This window comes from Girardinichthys multiradiatus, chromosome 19 (assembly GCF_021462225.1).
Source record: "Girardinichthys multiradiatus isolate DD_20200921_A chromosome 19, DD_fGirMul_XY1, whole genome shotgun sequence".
Lineage (NCBI taxonomy): Eukaryota > Metazoa > Chordata > Actinopteri > Cyprinodontiformes > Goodeidae > Girardinichthys > Girardinichthys multiradiatus.
The window spans coordinates 22,761,784-22,783,075 of NC_061811.1; the positions used below are offsets into that span (position 1 = coordinate 22,761,784).

Here is a 21,292-nt window from a genome sequence, read left to right on the forward strand (position 1 = left end):
TGTTTATATATACTTAGAGGAACGAAAGCCCAAATCAACATTTTTTTGCAGATAAATTGTATAAACGGGTCCTTTAAGGGTGCTATCTTTATGTTACTGTGCTATTTTTATTTTATTTTATGTAAACTTGTTTAATTCTGCAATATTTGCCCAAAAATGTCTTAGTGCTGCCCTCTCTGGGTTGAACGGTGGCTACTGCAGTTGAATTTCCTTTTGGTTCAAACAGTACAACTTGGTACACAGCTCCTGGGTTTGGGTTTAAAACCATCTCACTCAGACATGCCACCATAGCGAGTCAGACGCTGGAATTGTTCCCCTTCTGCCTCGGCAGCACCTGCTTTGGACATCGCTGAGTCAGCGCCTTGAGCCAGCGGCTCAAACTGATATCACTCAGGCCTGCTGGTCTTAATACAGCCTCTCTTAACGTCTGATGATGGGGGGATCATCAAAAGATCAAAAGATCTATCCATGGCGAAACTACCAGTGTCACTCTGCTCCATCTTCATGTTTCAATATACCAAATTAAGCTAGCTGCCACTTTCCCTCGTCCTCCTGACCACACCCCCACTTAACCCCCTCCACACACCGCCCACTTTGATGGCATTTTTCAAAATTTGTCCGGATGTGGAGTTATTTTTTTCACGTGGGGTTTAGAAATATACATTAAGTTACTTTATGCCAATGTGTTGACAGATGGCACCTTTTTGCTTGCATAATGTGTAAATGTGTTATTCCTCCACACAGATTGAAATGATTCATCTTCTAGATGGTGCTTGTTCCATCTAGAAGATGGAACAAGCACCACTAATGCCAACAAAGCATGGGCTGAATGCTATTAGGAGTAAGGTTCAAATAGAAAACAAAGTCTTGAAGAAGTGGGAACACAAATCCATGTTTCACTGAAGAGAGACTGTAGAAGCCCGGTCAAAGCTTTTCCCTACCTGTCTCATGACTCTGAAGCTATTGTTGCGTAGACCTAAAACACAAAGAGGTCGACTAGTCACTGCACTGTAACGTATTTAAACAGTTGTATCCTTGTCTGTTGTTTTGTGTTGTTAGGTAGTTTTCATATTATTATCATCACTTTTTTGTTTTATTCAGAGGTCTGTCAGCTCCTGAGGCAGAAATGTTATACATGCAGGAAGTTGAAAAAATGGAGGGTTATGGCCAGGAGAGCTATCAAGCCAAGGTGGGTCTGCGGCGTCCACCCTACAGTTGTGTGCTATTTAAACCAATCAGAACAAAGACATTTGATCCATTTATTTTGTTCCTTTTGTTGATCAGGACAACACAGGCATAGATATTACTCTGGGTTCCTGCCTTGATGGTATCTTTGTCAAATACAAGAATGGACGTTCACCTCTGTTATATAGGTAAGTTTGGAAAGAAATGCATGGGTTTGACATTTCACAAAAAGGTTTGCAAAATAGAGAAGAATAAAGAATTGAATACAGGTAGTTTTTGGCAGACTGCACCAAGGTTTAATAAAAGTCATGCTTTCAAAGCTGCTCAAGTTTTTGTCACATCATCGGTTCTCTTTTAAAATCCTTTTATTAAAATACCAAAGAAATTGCAGCAATCCTCTTCCCCCACCTGCGGCTGTGCACTGCTGGTCAGCTGGCCGAACGAAGGCCACTACACTTTCTCCTTGCTTAAGACCAATTCAACCATTTGGAAATATTTTCATTTGTGAAAAAAATAGCTGTGGCACAGAGACTAAGGGAAAACCATCTATCTCGCTTATTAAAGGGATGTTGTTTTAAAACCAGACTCTGCAAACTAAGAGCAACAAGCCTGTAAAGCAACCGACTACCAGCTTTTTACCTAAGCTAATAGCCTGACTAAGTCCTCTATAAGTAGCTAAATGGCAAAAGGTGTAAGTTGACATGTGTATCAAAGTGAAAATATCAATAAATCATTGTTATACATATAATAATGTTATAGTATTTTCTCAGCTGGAGGAATATTTGTTGTTCTGCTGTTTTGAATTAAAGCAGTAGGATCATGTTTTATTTATTTTGCGATGTGTATTTTTACTGAAGGTTATCATAGCGTGAGAATGGCACACTGGCCCATGCTTAATTACAGTCATCCTGTAAACGGTGACTCTTTGCAGTGAATAATTAAACCTGCTGGGATAGATAAAAGATTTGTGCCACTGCTACTTTTAAAAACGCAGTTTCCTTTTCACTCTGTCTAATTTAATGGAGCTGACAGTGAAATGATTCATGTAGATAACTGAAAGACATTGTAGAAAACTGTTTGACAGCCTAATGCGTAAGTGACAAGTATTGTAGGAAAAGGACAGAATGTTTTATAGATATTTTAGAGCTCCCATCATTTTTCATTTAGTAAATGTTGAGCACTGTGTCCGTTTGACAGCAGTAACATCTTCTTTTCTATCCCCTGTTATTTTAACTGCCTGTTCAGGTGGCATGAAATTAACAACATGAGTCACAATAGGTCCTTCTTTGGCCTGGAGCTCAGCAACAGAGAGGAGAGTGTTCAGTTCCAGACCGTAAGTCTGTCTCTTCTCAGCCCATCGTCAGTAACGTTGTTTCCTTTTATTTTGCTAAACTGTGGTTTTTGCATTCATCATGGATTTCACCACTAGCTAATCTGAATGCTCCTTTTGTGAGCGCAACATATTTTTAGGATGTTTCACATACCACTTTCAGAAACACATTTTGTCAAGTTACAACCACAAACCTTAATATATTTTACTTGGGTTTTACATGAAACACAGAATATTGTGTGGACAATGATTTACATTTTAAAATGTGTGGTATGGGTTAGGGTTAGAAAATCTAGTGTAGCCCAGTTGCTTTTAGAAGTCCCCTATTGAGTCCATTTGTTTGTAGTTTAAGCTCAGTAGAAATCCAGCTGTTCTGTGAAGGCTTCAGAGGTTTGTTAGAGATCATCAGTGAGAAGGGGAAATATATGCAAGAGTTTAGGGGGTGTGTATACCTTTACAATGCACTCTTCTAATTGAACACATCTAAGTAAGTTTACCTCTGCACATTATGTCTTGCAGTTTCATATATTTGTTTTCTTTCTTTATTTATAGGAGGACATGGAAACTTCTAAATATGTATGCCGGATGTGTCTGGCCAGACTCAAGTTTTATAAGATCAACAAGAGTAACCTGTAAGTGTTTTGCAACATGTCTAGCCTGGTTCCGGTCTCTTTGTTCCTCACTTGCCTCCTGCATGCTTCTCCTCTTCGTTGTTACCTCATGTCTTTCCGTTTCTCCTCCTCTCTCTTCAGAGAGGAGTGTTCCCCCCTGCCTCCTGAGGGCTCCCAGAAGTCCCTTCTCACTCTATCTTTTCCTCGTTTTCCAATGCTCTCTCGTACATCTCTGCCTTCAGATAAGTGGTGAGCAAGACTGCCACCCACTGCCTGTGTGATCTCACAGGTTATCCACCTGAGGCCAGCACTAATAGACTCTTAATCGTGCTGGCCTCTTGTACTTGTGGTGGGCATAGTAAAAAGTAAAAGCCTTCTATATTGCCTAAAGCATTGGGACATATTTGTAAATCTAGGTATGCCAATTACTTTTGGTGGCCACATGTGTATAAAATCTGTATGCAGACAGATTCTACAAGCATTTGTGCAAGAATGGGTCGCTTTCAGGGGTTCGGTGAATTTAGGCATGGTTCCACAATAGGAGGCCACCTGTGCAAAAGGTCCATTTGCGGTAATCTTGCTACTAAACATTCCACAGTCAACTGCTAGTGGTATTTTAAAATCAAGCGGAAGTAACTGAGAACAAGAGCAACTCAGTCATGGAGTGCTAGGCCACATAAAATAGCTCAAAAACCGTGCAAAGATCTCCGTGGATGGGTTTACCATGGCCAAACAGTGGTGTAAAGCATGCCAGCTCTGCACACCAGAGCAGTGGAGACGTGTTATCTGGAGCAATGAATTACGCCTTTTTGCAGTAGAAAGTAGCTGTATACTCTAAGGCGCAGTACTACTCTGATGCCTGATTCTTCTCTCCATTTAAAGCAGAATATTCATTGATATTAGTACATGTCCAAAGGAAGATCTGTCCGAGTTCTCTTCTGGCTCACAACTGGACCTAGGGCTATAAACAAATTGTGGTGAGCTCCCTGGAGCGTTCTATCATGGTGGGTCTTCAGAAGCGGAGGAGGATGTGGATGTGGAGGATTGTGGATGGGTCAGCCTCCACTCCAGGGTCACAGCTGCCATCTCTTCCTCCTCTCCTTCTTGTCCCCAGCACTTTGATAGTGGCCGACGGCATCACTAGAAATCTGTTTCTCTAATGTGGTCGCATGATTGCTTTGAGTCACCTTGTTCCAATATGGCTGCATAAAGCAAGGTTCAGCAATATATTTAAAAACCCATTTGTTGAGAATGCAATGCCATTAAAGTTTATGTGTGTCTTAATACATTTGGTATTATAGCATTATTTATAGATTCTTTTTTCTTACATCAAACACAGTTTGAACTTCAAGCCACCACAAATACGCTCTAAAAGAAAATTCTTTTTAAACCAGTTTTAATCTCACAACAACTCATTATGCTTTTATGATCATTAGACTACAGGCCATGAAGCTTTCTGGTGCGCTGAATAAAATACATTTTCTGGTTAATAGAGTTATAACGTATTCGTAGGACAGGTAAAATTATAGTAGTTCCATTTTTTGACAACGTTTGTTTTCTTTTTCTTTTTGTTTTTCAGCCAAACTCCACCTACAGCGGTCAACCTAGTTAGACGGAGATCTTCAACAAGAATATCTCTGGTAACATCTTCCACTACACACTTGTACAATAGTATCAGTTCTATGTTATGCGATATCTAACACAGGTGTATGCAATGTTACCTGCTAAATTTCTGGTTAATATTTTAGAACATGTTTGTTAAAATTGAAGGTTTATCACTTATTTAAAAAAAACCCAAAACATTTTAAATTTAAACACAGACGGCCAGCCAGCTCCGAGGTCTTTACACGGGGTCTCAGAGCCTCTGGTCAACCCCAGGGCTCCCAGCTTAATGTGTTTTTAGAATATATCAAGACAAGGGTGATACATAAAGATAAAATGAACTGCAACACATGAGTTTAAAATAATTAAAATGGAATAAATACCTCCTAATTATAATTATAATAACTGTATGGGCTTAACATAAAAACATATACATTTTATTTAAGCATTTACTTATTTATTTCATAAATTGATGAAACATTTATGTATTTCCACTTCAATATAAATTTTAATAGAAATATTTATTAGAAACGTTTGACTCTCAGTAATTATAAGAGCTTTGTTTATTTGCAGCCTAAGCCACAGGCCTATATGATGCCTCCTCCACAGATGCACTACAATGGCCATTTCACTGAGCCTTACACATCATCACAAGGTAAACACTGACTATAAATAAGCTTTCAGCTAAGAGCTTGAGTAGGAGTCCATCAGAACCGTGTTCAACTTCGGATGCTTTCACTCTCTTCTAGATAACCTGTACGTGAACACTCAGAACGGTTATTACTACCACTCTCAGACCAGCCTGGACCGCTCTCCTTTGGAATACAGCAGCGGCGGGCGTCTACGTAACGGCAGCGTGTACAGCGCCCACAGCACCAGCTCTCTGAACAATCCCCAGCACTACCTTCAGCCTTCACCTATGTCCTCCAACCCATCTATTACAAGTGACATCACCAGGCCAGATTATGTTCCCTCTCATCGTCACAGTGCTCTCATCCCACCTTCTTATCGTGCCACTCCTGATTATGAGACGGTGATGCGGCAGAAGAGCAGAGGTATAGGGGGAGGAATGATTTTGGCTCAAGAGCATCGGCAGAGCCACTCCATGAGGAACTTAAACATTGGAAACTCGTATGCTTACAGCAGACCAGACCCTCTAGTTTACAGCCAACCAGAGATAAGAGTAGAATATGGTGGGACATCCCAGCATCACCAATATCCCTTTCATCTCGGCTCCAGCTTCCACAGCCCCTCTCCGTACCCCTACCCCGCAGAGCGAAGGCCTGTTGTTGGAGCAGTCAGTGTCCCAGAGCTCACAAACGTCCAGTTACAACAGGCGCAGGAGTATCCGGCCCCTAACATCATGAGAACTCAAGTCTACCGGCCACCACCACCTTACCCATATGCTCATCCACGTCCTGCTAACAGCACACCTGACCTGTCTCGTCACCTCTATGTCAGCAGCAGCAATCCAGACCTGATAATCACAAGACGCATTCATCACTCTGTCCAGACCTTCCAAGAGGACAGCCTGCCTGTTGCACACTCTTTACAGGAGGTCTCAGAGCCTCTTTTCAGCGGGACCCCGCATCGACAGCCATACCACGCTCAAAAACGAAACTCCATCGAGATTGCTGGTTTGGCTCACAGTCTGGAGGCGGTGAGGGTCAAAGAGAGAACTATGTCCTCCTCTGCAGCAGAAGCAGCGACTCCGCCTCCTGTGGTGCATGATGGTCAATCCCTGGGGTCCCAGCTTAATGTGTTTTTAGAACATACTAAGACAGGGGAGGGTGGAGACATAAAACAGGGTGCACAGTATGGACACAAAAAGTCCCTGTCTGATGCAACTATGCTAGTTCATAGTAGTGGAGAAGATGAAGAGCTAGAGGATGATAGTGGACGTCACACTCCTCTTTCACAGGAAGCAGTTTCAGGGATTATTCTGGAGCAGCCATCACAGCAGCATCGCAGCCTGACATCACTTTCCTCTCTGACGACACAGCAACAGATTCCAAAGGAGCCGCCTCCCGCATATCCCATAGGGTCTGCCCTGGACCCTTCCATAACCAGCTCCTTAGTTTATAAAGTTCACCCCCGCATCCACAAAGGAGAGCCGCTTTACCTGCTGTCAGATTTAAGGCAACCTGAAATTATGCCCTCAGTGTCAGAGGGGGATGTGAGTGAGCATGACCATCAAAAGCCTAAAAAAGACTTTGGTAAGGGGCCTGGGTTTGCTCTGCCTGCTGGAGGTGAAACATTGGAGGGTTTACCTCCTCCGGTGAGTTCCTTTTCTAAAAGCTGTTTTTCTTATGGAATTTTATTAATATCAGGGTTCCTACATAGTCTGGAAATGGCTCAAGATAAGGGATTTGATTCATGGTGTTTTCCAAGTCTGGATGAGTACGAAAAAAGGAAAAATAGCATGGAGAAATTTATATTTTTAGACTTAATTTCTAATCTCATAATTTAAACGTTGTCAATTCCCCATCTCATCTGTACTTTGTCTGTTTGTCCATTCGTTCGTTCTTCCATCTGTTCATCCATTTATCCTCCTGTCCATCCTTTCATCAGTCCATCCATCTGTTTGTCCATTGTTTCATCCATCCATCCATTCATCCATCCATTCACCTGTTCTTCTGCCCAGCTAACCATTAATTTTCCTAACAGTCTGGTTTTTGCAGGTTCCACATTTTTTACCTATCTACTGTCAAAATATCTGCCATAAAATTAAAGTTTTGAATCTGTATTTGAAAAATTGGCTTAAAAAAAAATTTGAATTTGAAAATGTATTATGTTTTGACATTGAAGGTGTGTAGGAACCCTTTAGTTTTTTTATCAAAATCTTTTAGTTATTTTTTGTAAAATAATAAACAGGTGTTTTCATAACTTGAAGTAAAAAAACCAGAAATGAGTAGCCCTGCATGCCAACGTTCAATGTCTGATAATAGGATAAAATGTTTCCTGAAAGCATTCAGAAGTGAAAGTCTTGGCAGGAAAAGCATAAGAAACAGAGAGCAGACAACCAGAAGACAATAGGTCAGCGTTTAGACATAGAGAACCGGGGTGACAGCATAGCAGACATTTTTTAAGATTAGCGATGAAAGCTGGCATGTTAAAAATGAAGCCAAGATGGTTATCTCTGATTGCATAGTGTGGAAGGAATAGTGTGTCAGCAGCTGTGATCGCATAAACACAAGTTGTCATAGTTTATTTTATGCTGCATTGTAGCGTTTCTGAGAACCACAGTTCTCTGCAGATCAGTTCTAAAAATAGATATGTTCATTTTCTCATTAATATGTACAATGGGTGGAAGTTTGTTTCAGCTGCAGTTGATGAGCATAAGTTTCAGGTTGACTGTTTGAAAAAGAATGCTGTTCTGCTTCCTTGCTAAACTGGAAAGGTGACATTGTTCCAGAAAACAATCAACAAGCAAGTGCTGTCCCACCCCTCGCCTGTCTAGAGTCTCTCGCTGAAGCTTCTATGTATTTACCTTGATTTTTTTCTCTGTCTCTGCTCTGTCGCACCAGGGGATGAAGAAAGGATCCAGGTCAGAGATGAGGAAGATGGGCCCTCTGAAGCTGGCCCGTCACAATGGCCTGTCGGTGTCCAGGAAAGTGGTTCAGAACGAGGTCAAAGACGAGCCAGAACAACCGTCCAACGATGAGAAAGTAAGTTCAGCAGACTTTTCATGTTGACACTCAAAACTAAAGCGCTAAATGTTTCTCTGAGGTTAAACTGCTGACCAACTGGAGTCGCAGGTTTTGTTGGTCTTCATAAACGTCTGATGTGCACTTTTATTAAGCGGGAAACGTGTTGGAAAGTTTCAAACACATCATATGTGAATTTATACCACATTTATTAGCCAATGAAGTTCGCTAAATAATAGTGTTTCTATCTGAAAACGTCTGCTGAATTTTTAGATGTCCTACAAACATAATAATAATAAACAGCTTGAAGAACAAAACAGCTGCTGTGTGCTTTGTTTCTATATAAATAGTGTTGCACAGCAACATTTATGCTTATTAGAACGATTTTTTAAAAAGAGTAAGTAAATATTTTACAGTAATTAAATTTCAGTTTGGTAAAAAGATTCTCTGCACACAAAAATAAGAAAAATACACTGCTCAAAAAAATAAAGGGAACACTCCAATAACATCCTAGATCTGAATGAATGAAATATTCACATTAAATACTTTGTTCTGTACAAAGTTGAATGTGCTGATAACAAAATCACACAAAAATCATCAATGGAAATCGAATTTATTAACCAATGGAGGCCTGGATTTGGAGTCACACACAAAATTAAAGTGAAAAAACACACTACAGCTGATCCAACTTTGATGTAATGTCCTTAAAACAAGTCAAAATGAGGCTCAGTATTGTGTGTGCCCTCCACGTGCCTGTATGACCTCCCTACAACACCTGGTCATGCTCCAGATGAGACGGTGGATGGTCTTCTGAGGGATCTCCTCCCAGACCTGGACTAAAGCATCCGCCAACTCCTGGACAGTCTGTGGTGCAACGTGACGTTGGTGGATGGAGCGAGACATGATGTCCCAGATGTGCTCAATCGGATTCAGGTCTGGGGAACGGGCGGTCCACTCCATAGCCTCAATATCTTCATCTTGAAGGAACTGCTGATACACTCCAGCCACATGAGGTCCAGCATTGTCCTGCATTAGGAGGAACCCAGGGCCAACCACACCAGCATATGGTCTCACAAGGGGTCTGAGGATCTCATCTCGGTATCTAATGGCAGTCAGGCTAACCTGGCGAGCACATGGAGAGCCATGCGTCCCTCCAAAGAAATGCCACCCCACACCACTACTGACCCACTGCCAAACTGGTCATACTGAAGGATGTTGCAGGCAGCAGATCGCTCTCCACGGTGTCTCCAGATTGTCACGTGTTCAGTGTGAACCTGCTTTCATCTGTGAAGAGCACAGGGCACCAGTGCTGAATTTGCCTATCCTGGTGTTCTCTGGCAAATGCCAAGCGTCCTGCATGGTGTTGGGCTTTGAGCACAACACCCATTTGTGGACGTCGGGCCCTCATACCGTCCTCATGGAGTCGGTTTCTAACTGTTTGTGCAGACACATGCACATTTGTGGCCTGGTGGAGGTCATTTTGCAGAGCTCTGGCAGTGCTCCTCCTGTACCTCCTTACACAAAGGCAGAGGTAGCGGTCCTGCTGCTGGGTTGTTGCCCTCCTACGGCCTCCTCCACGTCTCCTGGTGTACTGGCCTGTCTCCTGGTAGCGCCTCCAGGCTCTGGACACTACGCTGACAGACACAGCAAACCTTGCCACAGCTCACATTGATGTGCCATCCTGGATGAGCTGCACTACTTGAGGCACTTGTGTGGGTTGTAGAGTCCGTCTCATGCTACCACGAGTGTGAAAGCACCACCAACATTCAAAAGAGACCAAAACATCAAGCAGAAAGCATCGGTACTGAGAAGAGGTCTGTGGTCCCCACCTGCAGAACCACTCCTTTATTGAGTGTGTTTTGCTAATCGCCAAAGATTTCCCCCTGTTGTCTATTCTATTTGCACAACATCATGTGAAATTAATTGTCAATCAGTGTTGCTTCCTAAGTGGACAGTTTGATTTCACAGAAGTTTGATTAACTTGCAATTATATTGTGTTGTTTAGGTGTTCCCTTTATTTTTTTGAGCAGTGTAGATTAAAAGCTGAATTGTCCCTGTACTGCACAGTACATGCAGCCCAGACTTTATTGGAGGTTCTTGTGTGTTCACTCATACTCGTCATCTTCCGCTTTATCCGGGACCGGGTCGCGGGGGCAGTAGACTCAACAGAGACGCCCAGACGTCCCTCTCCCCAGACACCTCCTCCAGCTCCTCCGGGGGGAGCCCAAGGCGTTCCCAGGCCAGCCGAGAGACATAGTCCCTCCTGCGTGTCCTGGGTCGTCCCCTGGGCCTCCTCCCGGTGGGACGTGCCTGGAACACCTCCCGAGGAAGGCGTCCAGGAGGCATCCGGTATAGATGCCCAAGCCACCTCAACTGGCTCCTCTCGATGTGGAGAAGCAGCGGCTCTACTCCGAGCCCCTCCCGGATGGCCGAGCTCCTGACCCTATCTCTAAGGGAGTGCCCGGCCACCCTACGGAGGAAGCTCATTTCAGCCGCTTGTATCCGGGATCTCGTTCTTTCGGTCATGACCCAAAGTTCATGGCCATAGGTGAGGGTAGGAACGTAGACCGACCGGTAAATCGAGAGCTTCGCTTTTCGGCTCAGCTCTCTCTTCACCACAACGGACCGGCACAGCGCCCCCTTTACTGTGGCAGCCGCACCGATCCGTCTGTCGATCTCCCGCTCCATTCTTCCCTCACTCGTGAACAAGACCCAGAGATACTTAAACTCCTCCACTTGAGGCAGGAACTCCCCTCCAACCTGAAGAGGACAGGCCACCCTGGCAGTCGAGAACCATGGCCTCGGACTTGGAGGAGCTGGTCTTCATCCCAGCCGCTTCGCACTCGGCTGCGAACCGCCCCAGTGCATGCTGTAGGTTTTGGCTAGATGGGGCCAGCAGGACCACGTCATCTGCAAAAAGAAGAGACAAAATCCTCTGGTCCCCAAACCAGACCCCCTCCGGCCCTTGGCTGCACCTAGAAATCCTGTCCATAAAAGTTATGAACAGGACCGGTGACAAAGGGCAGCCCTGCCGGAGTCCAACATGCACCGGGAACAGGTCCGACTTAGTGCCGGCAATGCGGACCAAACTCCTGCTCCGCTTGTACAGAGACCGGATGGCCCCTAATAAAGGGCCCCCGATTCCATATTCCTGGAGCACCCCCCACAGGGCATCACGAGGGACACAGTCGAATGCCTTCTCCAGGTCCACAAAACACATGTGGACCGGTTGGGCAAACTCCCATGAACCTTCGAGTACCCTGTAGAGGGTATAGAGCTGGTCCAGTGTTCCACAGCTGGGATGAAAACCACACTGCTCCTCCTGAAGCCGAGGTTCGACTATTGGCCGGACTCTCCTCTCCAATACCCTGGCGTAGGCCTTACCAGGGAGGCTGAGGAGTGTGATCCCCCTGTAGTTGGAACACACCCTCCGGTCACCCTTCTTATGTAGGGGGACCACCACCCCAGTCTGCCAGTCCAGAGGCACTGTCCCCGACCGCCACGCAATGTTGAAGAGGCGTGTCAACCATGACAGTCCTACAACATCCAAAGACTTGAGGTACTCAGGGGGAATCTCATCCAACCCCGAAGCCCTGCCACCGCGGAGCTTTTTAACCACCTCGGTGACTTCAGCCTGGGTGATGAAAGAGTCCAACCCCGAGTCCCCAGCCTCTGTTTCCACCAGGGAATGCGTGATGGCAGAATTGAGGAGATCCTCGAAGTACTCCTTCCACCGGCCGATAATGTCCTCAGTCGAGGTCAGCAGCTCCCCACCCCCACTGTAAACAGTGTTGGCGAAGCACTGCTTCCACCTCCTGAGGTGCCGGACGGTTTGCCAGAATCGCTTCGGGGCCAACCGGTAGTCCTTCTCCATGGCCTCACCGAACTCCTCCCAGGTCCGAGTTTTTGCCTCTGCCTCTGCCACCGCCCGGGCCGCGGCACGCTTGGCCACACGATACCCGTTAGCCGCCTCAGGAGTCCCACAAGCCAACCACAGCCGATAGGACTCCTTCTTCAGCTTGACAGCGTCCCTTACTGCCGGTGTCCACCACCGGGTTCGGGGATTGTTGCCGCGACAGGAACCGCAGACCTTACGGCCGCAGCTACGGGCAGCAGCATCGACAATAGATGTGGAGAACATGGTCCATTCGGACTTTATGTCTCCAACATCCCTCGGAATCTGGTCAAAGCTCTCCCGGAGGTGAGAGTTGAATACATCCCTGGCCAAGGGCTCCGCCAGACGTTCCCAGCAGACCCTCACTATGCGCTTGGGCCTGCCAAGTCTGTCCGGCTTTCTCCTCCTCCAGCAGATCCAACTCACCACCAGGTGGTGATCAGTGGACAGCTCAGCCCCTCTCTTCACCCGAGTGTCCAAAACATGCGGCCGAAGGTCTGATGATACAACAACAAAGTCGATCATCGACCTCCTGCCTAGGGTATCCTGGTGCCAAGTGCACTGATGGACGCCCTTATGTTTGAACATGGTGTTCATTATGGACAATCCGTGACTAGCACAGAAGTCCAATAACAAAACACCGCTCGGATTCAGATCGGGGAGGCCATTCCTCCCGATCACGCCTCTCCAGGTGTCACTGTCGTTCCCCACGTGGGCGTTGAAGTCCCCCAGCAGAATAATGGAGTCCCCGGGAGAGGCACTATCCAGCACCCCCGACAGGGACGCCAAGAAGGCCGGGTACTCCGCACTATCACTCGGCCCGTAGGCTGAAATGATAGTCAGAGACCTCTCCCCAACCCGAAGGCGCAGAGATGCGACCCTCTCATCCACTGGGGTAAACTCCAACACGAGACGGCTGAGCTGGGGGGCGACAAGCAAACCCACACCAGCCCACTTCCTCCAGTCTGTGGGACCTTGATTTTTAAAAGAAATGCTCAATTTGTTTTCATCTTAAACGAGGGTTTTGGAGCAACAGTTTAGTCCTTTATATTCTTAGCCTGTGGTGAGACACTGATATTATCTCTGGTTGAGTTGCTGCCTTAAAGAAGGAATGTGACTGTAGCCCATGTCATGGATAAGTGATGCTTGAAGCAATGACTGCAGGTACAGTCCACCTGAAACTCCCTCTAACTCTTAAATTGGTTTTGGTTTACAATCTTCTCAAGGAAGCAATGATTGTTATTTGTACCGTGCACCTCTATCTACCAAAGGTTTTTCTTCGACTCAACTTCCCATTACCATGGTTGGATACAGCACTATGTGAAGACTGTCTACTGGAAAACTGTTGCGTCAGCAGTCTTTTTCTTAATTGTGTTGGCTGTTTGTGTATTTCAGTGTAGGTTGCTGGAGCAGCATGTGGAAATGGGAGAGGTGCTGAAAGAGTTCGAGAGTGTTCCTAAGCGTCCTCCAGGAGTGGAGTGCACCATCGCCCTGCTTCCAGAGAACAGGGACAAAAACCGTTTCGTAGACGTCCTGCCTTACGACAATACGAGGGTGGAGCTGGTTCCCACCAAAGAGAACAACACGGGCTACATCAATGCGTCGCACATCAAGGTATGATACACAGACATCTTTAACAGTGGTTCACAAACCTTTTAGCTATGGATCCAAAAAACTGGCATGGAGGTTCAACCAACAAACCAGTTAAACAAGGGCTCAAACAGCCTCAGCTGCCATTCTTCTGTATTTATTCATTTAGAGCCGCTGCCTTTTCTCATTAGGACAATTATTGACACAAAGACGGTATGAAAAAATAAACTTTGATTTTATTTCTTGAGATCATCTCGAGACCCCACCACTTACACACCCACTTTTGGTTTCACACCATTAGTCCTCATTTTCTTCTGCTACTCGCTTTCCAGAATTTAGGCTGGGGCAGTGCTGATACTTAAAACAGGTATTTAGAGGGATGGAAACAACTTGGTCACTTAAGTGTGTCAGGTCTTCCACAAACCTTTCCTTGTCTTTGTCTCATTAGGTAACATTAGGAGGACAGGAGTGGAGCTACATCGCTGCACAGGGTCCCCTGTCACACACATGTCCAGACTTTTGGCAGATGGTGTGGGAGGAAGGTGTCGCTATCATCGCCATGGTCACTGCTGAAGAGGTGCGTTTATTTTTAACACCCTGAGAAAAAGATATGAATTACTCTCTAATATATCATTGTTTTTATCATAATACAAATTTGTAAGTCTTAACTGTAACTCCCAATCTGACATTAAATCAGGCTAAACTTTTCCTTTTTTATGTAGTTTAGGATTTCCCAGAATATTTCTATTGGCTACATGCCAAAATCATGACATGTATTTTCTTTTATTTTCTTCAAATTCAGAAATTTACATACACTACTATCGCTATGCCTGTAAGTAATTTATTGTGGCCTAGAAGATGAGGGTTTGTAAGCTTCTGATATGTTAATTTTCATCATTTAAGCTAAACTGAGGCACACCTGTGGGTGTATTTTAAAAGCGCACTTTAAATAGATGGCCTGAAGTGGCCACATTGATCTGTGTAATCAATTATAAGCAAATATAAACACCTTGGGAATGTCCAGCCATCATACCAATCAGGAAGGAGACGAGGTATGTGTTACATATATAAACATGTTTTGGTGTATAATGTGCAAATCAATCTCGAAACAAAGGTTTTTTTTTTTTTTACGTGTCCTGTTGCCGTGTTACCATACGGAGCAGATGGTCGCCTACATGTGCCAGGGCAGTTTTGCTCTGCAAAAAGTACATTATAAGACAGTATGCTAATTGCTTGGTTAACTTTATTAATTCCAGATTCAATTTAGCATCAAAGTAGACGGGCCACACTAATGTTATAGTAACCTGTGTTTGTGTGACCTTCAGCCATTTAGAGTAATCGTGTGTTTTTGTATGTGGGTGCAAGTGTGGTTGAGCATGTGTGTAGAAATAAGTGTATTTGTGTTGACTGGGTGTGTGTGAGTGTGAGTTTGTCACCTCGAAGTGCACATTTGTAAGTGTGGTGAGAACGGTAGAAGGCCTGAAATCCACAGCACCTAAGAGCAACAAAGGACAGGTAGACCCAGCTCCTGAAGGCAGCAGCAGTCCCAGGCAGCCAGACATAAAGCATCACCCCAGGGCAGCCATATGACCCTCACAGAAGTAGGTCACCGGCAAGGCACAGGAGCAGCAGCCCCCAGGCCAAAGAGGCCATGCCTGGGAACTGGTCCCTCTGGTAGCCCAGAGCTCCCGCACCAACACCGGCAGCAAGACGGCCCGGCACCAAGCAGGAGAGAGGCCCCAACATGCCGGGCAGGCACGAGTTCACCCCAGCAGTTGGAGCCCGTAGGGACCAAGGTATGAGGGGACATTGTAGATTATCTTGGGCGGCTAGTCCCCGAGAGTTCTAGAGGAAAGGATACCCACCAGAGCCCAGAGCAGCCTCCGTGGCCGTCAGCCAACACACCTCTGGGAGCCATTGCGAAGATGCTGGTTGAAGCTGATAAGAGTGTAATCCACACTGAAACAAGTCTTGTAACGACATGGACTGAAAGGCCACTCAGAGAAGAAGAAGTCATAATCCGACATCAAAGCAGATTGTAAATGAAATTAGGAAAAAAGACCTTGCAGGAGGCATCATGAGGAAAGAAGATTATGTGGGAATATTGAAGCAACATTTCAAAACAAAAGCCAGCAAGTATAACCCTGGGCACAAACAGGACAAGGACCTTAATCATCCTGTTAAATTAGTGGCTTGTGGACAACAGAGACAGTGCAAATCCCTGATCTCAATCCAATAAGAAAAATCATGGCCAGAGGCCAAAGGTGTGCACGGCGGCCAACAAACCTGACTCGATTACACCAGTTCCACCAGGAGGATGGACCTAGATTCCAGCAAACTATTGTGAGAAGATTGTGGAAGGATGATCAAAACGTCATACAGTATAAGGAAAGAAATAACAGGAGACAAAATACAAAGGAGATAAATGTCATAGTTTAAATATGAAGATCAAAATCTAAAAACATTTTCCCATATTACTGACATTCATTCTTACTGACCTAAAGCAGGAAACGTTTAGTCTGATTTAATGTCAGTGAGAAAAAAGGTGTATATAAACATAATCGTTTCAACCGCATAAATAATACAGTATTTTCAAACGTAACGTAAATGCAAGTTTGTGGCTGAATTCAGTTGCAGGTATTTGAATGGGCTAAAGTTGGGGTTAAAGTCATCAGCATATATCGAACTACAGATATATGCTGATGTCATTAGGTATCAGGACAGAGATCTGGAAAGTTATTTTGAAACCAATTAAAAGCATGAGGCCTGACATGGTTCCTTGGGGAACTCCTATTTCAATATGCAAGTTTTTCACGTCACTGTCTTCCTGTAGGAGAGCGGTCGGGAAAAGAGTTTCCGCTACTGGCCTCGTCTTGGCTCCCGGCACAACACGGTGACCTACGGACGATTCAGGATAACCACGCGCTTCCGAACAGAGTCTGGCTGCTATGCTACCACAGGGCTGAAGATCAAAAACCTAATGAAGGAACAGGAGAGGACTCTCTGGCACCTGCAGTACACAGACTGGCCTGACCATGGCTGTCCAGAGGACTTTAAAGGCTTCCTCAGTGAGTGGAACCAGTTTGTCATTTATGATCAAATCCTATTCTTGACTTGCTGTTAGGAAAATGGTAGAAAAATTATTTACCACCATTTCTTTGTATGAATACATCTCCAGCATATCTAGAGGAGATCCAGTCTGTGAGGAGACATACAAACGCCATCAGTGACCCAAAGAACACCAACCCAGTGCTGGTCCACTGCAGTGCTGGAGTGGGTCGGTCCGGAGTTGTCATCCTTTCTGAGCTCATGATAGCTTGCCTGGAGCACAATGAGGTAACTATCCTCCATGAAAGAGGAGGAGGGAAGCAAAACCATCTTTTGTTTGTCGTTGAACGAGTATTATTTAAGAACCATGTCCGTTTCAGGTGCTGACTGTCCCAAAAGTCCTGAGGCTGCTGCGTGATCAGAGGATGTTGATGGTTCAGACATTGTGTCAGTACACTTTCGTCTACAAGGTCCTCATTGAGTACCTCCGCAACTCCAGGCTCATCTGATGGGCGACCCATCATGCAGAGAGGATTCAGCATTTATGACAAGCTGCACTGAGGCAACTGCTCATATCTGTTCCAAGTGTGGACGCCAAAATTTGATCCCTGCATTTGCCAAGTATTAAATCATTTTCATTTTAAAAAGTAAAATGATGACATAGGAGAGAGATGAGACGCCACATGAAGAAACTCAGACTGTGACCTGCCTCTTAAACAGTATTATCTGAAGATATTATTTTTTTACATACACAAATTGTTTAATAAAGCCCAGCACTTTGATAGTACCATGTGTACACAATGAAGCAAGACTAAGCTGCATAAAACAAATACTCTTATCAAATATTTTATTGAAAACTTTTATGTTCTTTTGATGGATACTTTTGAAATTAAAAATAGATGCATCTTAATAAATAATGTCTTTGAAAATGTAATGTATGCCAGTAATTTGATTCAAAAAGTGAAACGTCTACATGGAAACTTTACACACAGTGATGTGTTTCAAGCATTTGTTTCAGTTTGTTTTTGATGAAATATGGCTGACAGGAAATCAAAACCCAAAATTCATTTTCTCAGAAAATTTGAATATTACATGAAACCAATAAATAAAAGTATAATACAGAAATACCAGCCTACTAAAAATATTCCCATGTACTTTCAATTACATCCAATTAATACTTGGTAGGGGCTCCTTTTGCATTAGTTATCTCATCCGGGTGGAGTGGCATGAAGGCCATCAGTCTGTGGCCCGCTGAGGTGTTCTGGAAGATCTTCTGCTTTTCCTCTTGACAATACTCCATAGATTGTCTGTCGGGTTTAGATCCAGGCAGCCTGCTGGTCAAACATGAGGTCATGGTACTTTTGGCAGTTTGGAGAAGCTGTAAATCAACATCCTCATACAACTTGTCAGCAGAGGGAAGTAAGAGGTGCTCAGTAACTCCCTGGTAAACAAGTTTTCTTACTTTGGATTAAATAAAACAGCAGATTTGTTAGCTTCTGAAATCAATACTGACTAAAAACGTCACCCTGGACCTCAAGCAACTTGGATTATGTCTCCTTCAAACTCTGGGACCTTGGTTTCTAAATGAAATGCTAAATTTATTTCCATCTGAAAAGAGTACTTTGGACCAGTGAGCAACAGTCCAGTTCAGCTCTTAAAGCTCTGACTTTGTCCGCAGTCCACGCCTTATGAATCGCCTCCAAACTCTTAAATGGTCTTTGCCTCTCTCTCCCTGTTGCTTGTGCATTTTCCTTCCACTCAACTTTCTTTTAACATGCTTGCATAGAAACGAAAGCCTGGTTCTTTAGCAATGATCTTTTGTGGCTCACCCTCCTTGATGAGTGTGTCAGTGACTGCCTGCTGGACAACTTTCAAGCAAGCAGTCTTCCTCATGATTATGTAGATCATCAAATAACATTTCTGTATTAAAAAAAACAACAACTAATCTTTATTGGTTTTATGCAACATTCTAACTTTTGGATGAAACTGAATTTTTTTTTTTCTTTTCAGCTGTAAGCCTTAATCGTCCAGACTCACACTTAAAAGATATCACACTGTAATAAATCTATATAAAGAGTTTCACTTTTTCAATTGAATTTAATATTTTGGATAATATTTCACCTCATTTAGATGTTCTTGCATTGTATTGTTGCTTTCATGGTTGCAAGAAGGAGAGACGTCTCTGTTGGGAAAGCCCAGAAAGTTGGTTTTTGAAGCTGAGATTGTTTCCTACAATCGAGATAGAAATAATCAGGCTGTTTGCATAAGAGAATAAGCATCTGCAGTGTTTACCAAAATCCACTTTACCTCTGATTAGCTCTAAAACCACACACCTGCTGTAAGAGGGACGCTGAGGACTGGTCTTTGGAAAACACTGGACGCATGAGAATTAGCAAGTAGAGAAGATTGGGATTTTGTGGGGAGGCTTCTATTTATTTTAAAGAGTCTGTCAGGTTTCTGGGTTTAAAACAATTGGGTTTTGTATTTAATGATGTACTGTTAAATTGTGTTGCTATAACTGAAATAATCAATATACTGTCTAAGCTGTTGTGTTACATAGTGCCTTAAAACCAGGCACTGTACAGCTTGTCTGTGTTTTGGAAAGCTAAGGACATGCTTCTAATTTGGTGTAATTTATTGAAGTGATAAAAACATTTTTGTAAAGGCGGTATGAATGAAACTGGTAATTTTATTTTTCTTTTTCCTGTAAAAATTAAGAGGACACGCAGCAGTGAGCTCGGTTCTGTCGGGCTCAGTCCAAAAGCATCGAGCGCAGTCTGACCAACAGGGCGTCTCCAGTTCCAGTTGTTTGCAGCCCGGTGAGAAGTGACTTCAACAAACGGCCTCCTGGGTATTAATGAACTCGCACAGTGCTGACCGGAGTTACCCCAAGTCTAATTCTCACTGCGATTATTCATAGTATGAAGAAATCTGTTTAAACTACACAGAAACAATGTTTACAGGCACAAAATAAAAGTTTTTTTTAAATGACGGTGCCGACTTATTCAGGTGGCCTGATTGACAAGTTTTTCTAAGACGCAGTGATGTGAATGGAAGGAAAACGCTTTGGACTGGTTTAGTTTCATTGTTACAGAGAAGTTTAAAAACTAAAACATGCAAATGCTTAACCTTGTACAGATACTTTTCTTTTAATTTGTAAAGTCTGATTTAATGGATATTGTAAAAATGTTTATGAACTATATGTGTCAAAGAAAATTTGCTGTTACTGAGGAAAGCATTTAAAGTATTTAAATAAGTTGTTTTTCCATCAGGTTTGAGCCACTTTGTGTTATTTAGTCCATTTTATGAAGCTGCAATAACGAAGACTCATAATAATAGAAGAGGTTTTTATTCATGTAAATCAGATACATGACTACGTTCAGTAGCACCTTCACAGCATTGGAGATGGTTTCCAGTTAGGAATCTAATACAGATTAAAAGAGGTCTCTCCTTTTTATGTGAAATAATACAGAAAACTGGAATAGATGTACATTTGTTTATGCTTGTGTTTCATATGTATAATTAACTCCTCATTCACTGTTCTAATCGGTTCCAGTCTTCTGAGTCGGTAGTCTTTACCTTGTCTATGAACTCTCAGCTGCACTGGCCACATCTATGGCACAGGTCAGAGGTTAACATTCAATCATTGTGTTTTATATCATTATTTTTGGGCTTTTTATGATTTGTTTAAATTGTTTACTTTCCAGCATGGAATGATTAAACATTTTTAAAAACAAGAATTAGGTGCACACATTTTTCTCTTATCCACACTGTCCAAATTATACATTCACGCCCCCTAATATTTGGTCGCTTAGCAAGTTGCATATTGACCACATGCTTCTTGTTGCCACTGGCTTGTAAGAACAATCCAAATATTTTCGGTGCACTTGTTCTAAAACATGAATGTTTATCTATGCCAAAACCAAGTTAAATGTGTCTGGGAGCATTTCCTGTTAGGAAACCCAACTGTGTCTGAGTTCAACCAACTGCCCCAAACTGCCCCCCTCAGATGAAAAAAACTTGTTTAGAGTGATCAGGAACCACCAAGGCTCAAGCCAGCCATCAAATGGAAAGATACTGCAACACCAGTGTCCAGGACCACATGGACAAGCAAACTCCTTCTGGAGACATGTTTTATGGTCGGAGGAGACAAAGTTTGAGCTTTGTTTGGAGGAGTCGTGAGGTTTTCAAGCCTGATAAAACAGCACCAGTTTTCGAGCATGGTGGTGGCAGCATCATGCTGTAGAGTTCTAGTGGGAATAACTGGAGGGAATAATAAAGAAGCAAGACTGTGTCCAAATGATTTTACTTTAACCTAAACCAACAGCAGGACTTTATCCCAAACAGATACAGTGGGCCACCATTAAGCTATCACATTCAGCCA

The 21,292-nt window shown here is 43.7% G+C and overlaps 1 protein-coding gene across 1 annotated transcript in view; it reads left to right on the forward strand.

Moving 5' to 3' along the window:
• The window catches only part of ptpn21 (protein tyrosine phosphatase non-receptor type 21), a 28,024-nt gene extending 7,376 nt beyond the window's left edge, over window positions 1-20,648 (forward strand). The window contains exons 7-19 of the mRNA XM_047345001.1: window positions 1,102-1,189; window positions 1,285-1,373; window positions 2,431-2,518; window positions 3,068-3,147; window positions 4,706-4,766; window positions 5,302-5,383; window positions 5,478-7,006; window positions 8,256-8,396; window positions 13,666-13,884; window positions 14,309-14,437; window positions 16,694-16,928; window positions 17,039-17,196; window positions 17,289-20,648. Coding sequence (XP_047200957.1) covers window positions 1,102-1,189; window positions 1,285-1,373; window positions 2,431-2,518; window positions 3,068-3,147; window positions 4,706-4,766; window positions 5,302-5,383; window positions 5,478-7,006; window positions 8,256-8,396; window positions 13,666-13,884; window positions 14,309-14,437; window positions 16,694-16,928; window positions 17,039-17,196; window positions 17,289-17,417 — 3,028 coding nt within the window. The 3' untranslated portion in view covers window positions 17,418-20,648. The remainder of the gene's footprint in view (window positions 1-1,101; window positions 1,190-1,284; window positions 1,374-2,430; window positions 2,519-3,067; window positions 3,148-4,705; window positions 4,767-5,301; window positions 5,384-5,477; window positions 7,007-8,255; window positions 8,397-13,665; window positions 13,885-14,308; window positions 14,438-16,693; window positions 16,929-17,038; window positions 17,197-17,288) is intronic.
• Window positions 20,649-21,292: the final 644 nt, after the last annotated feature.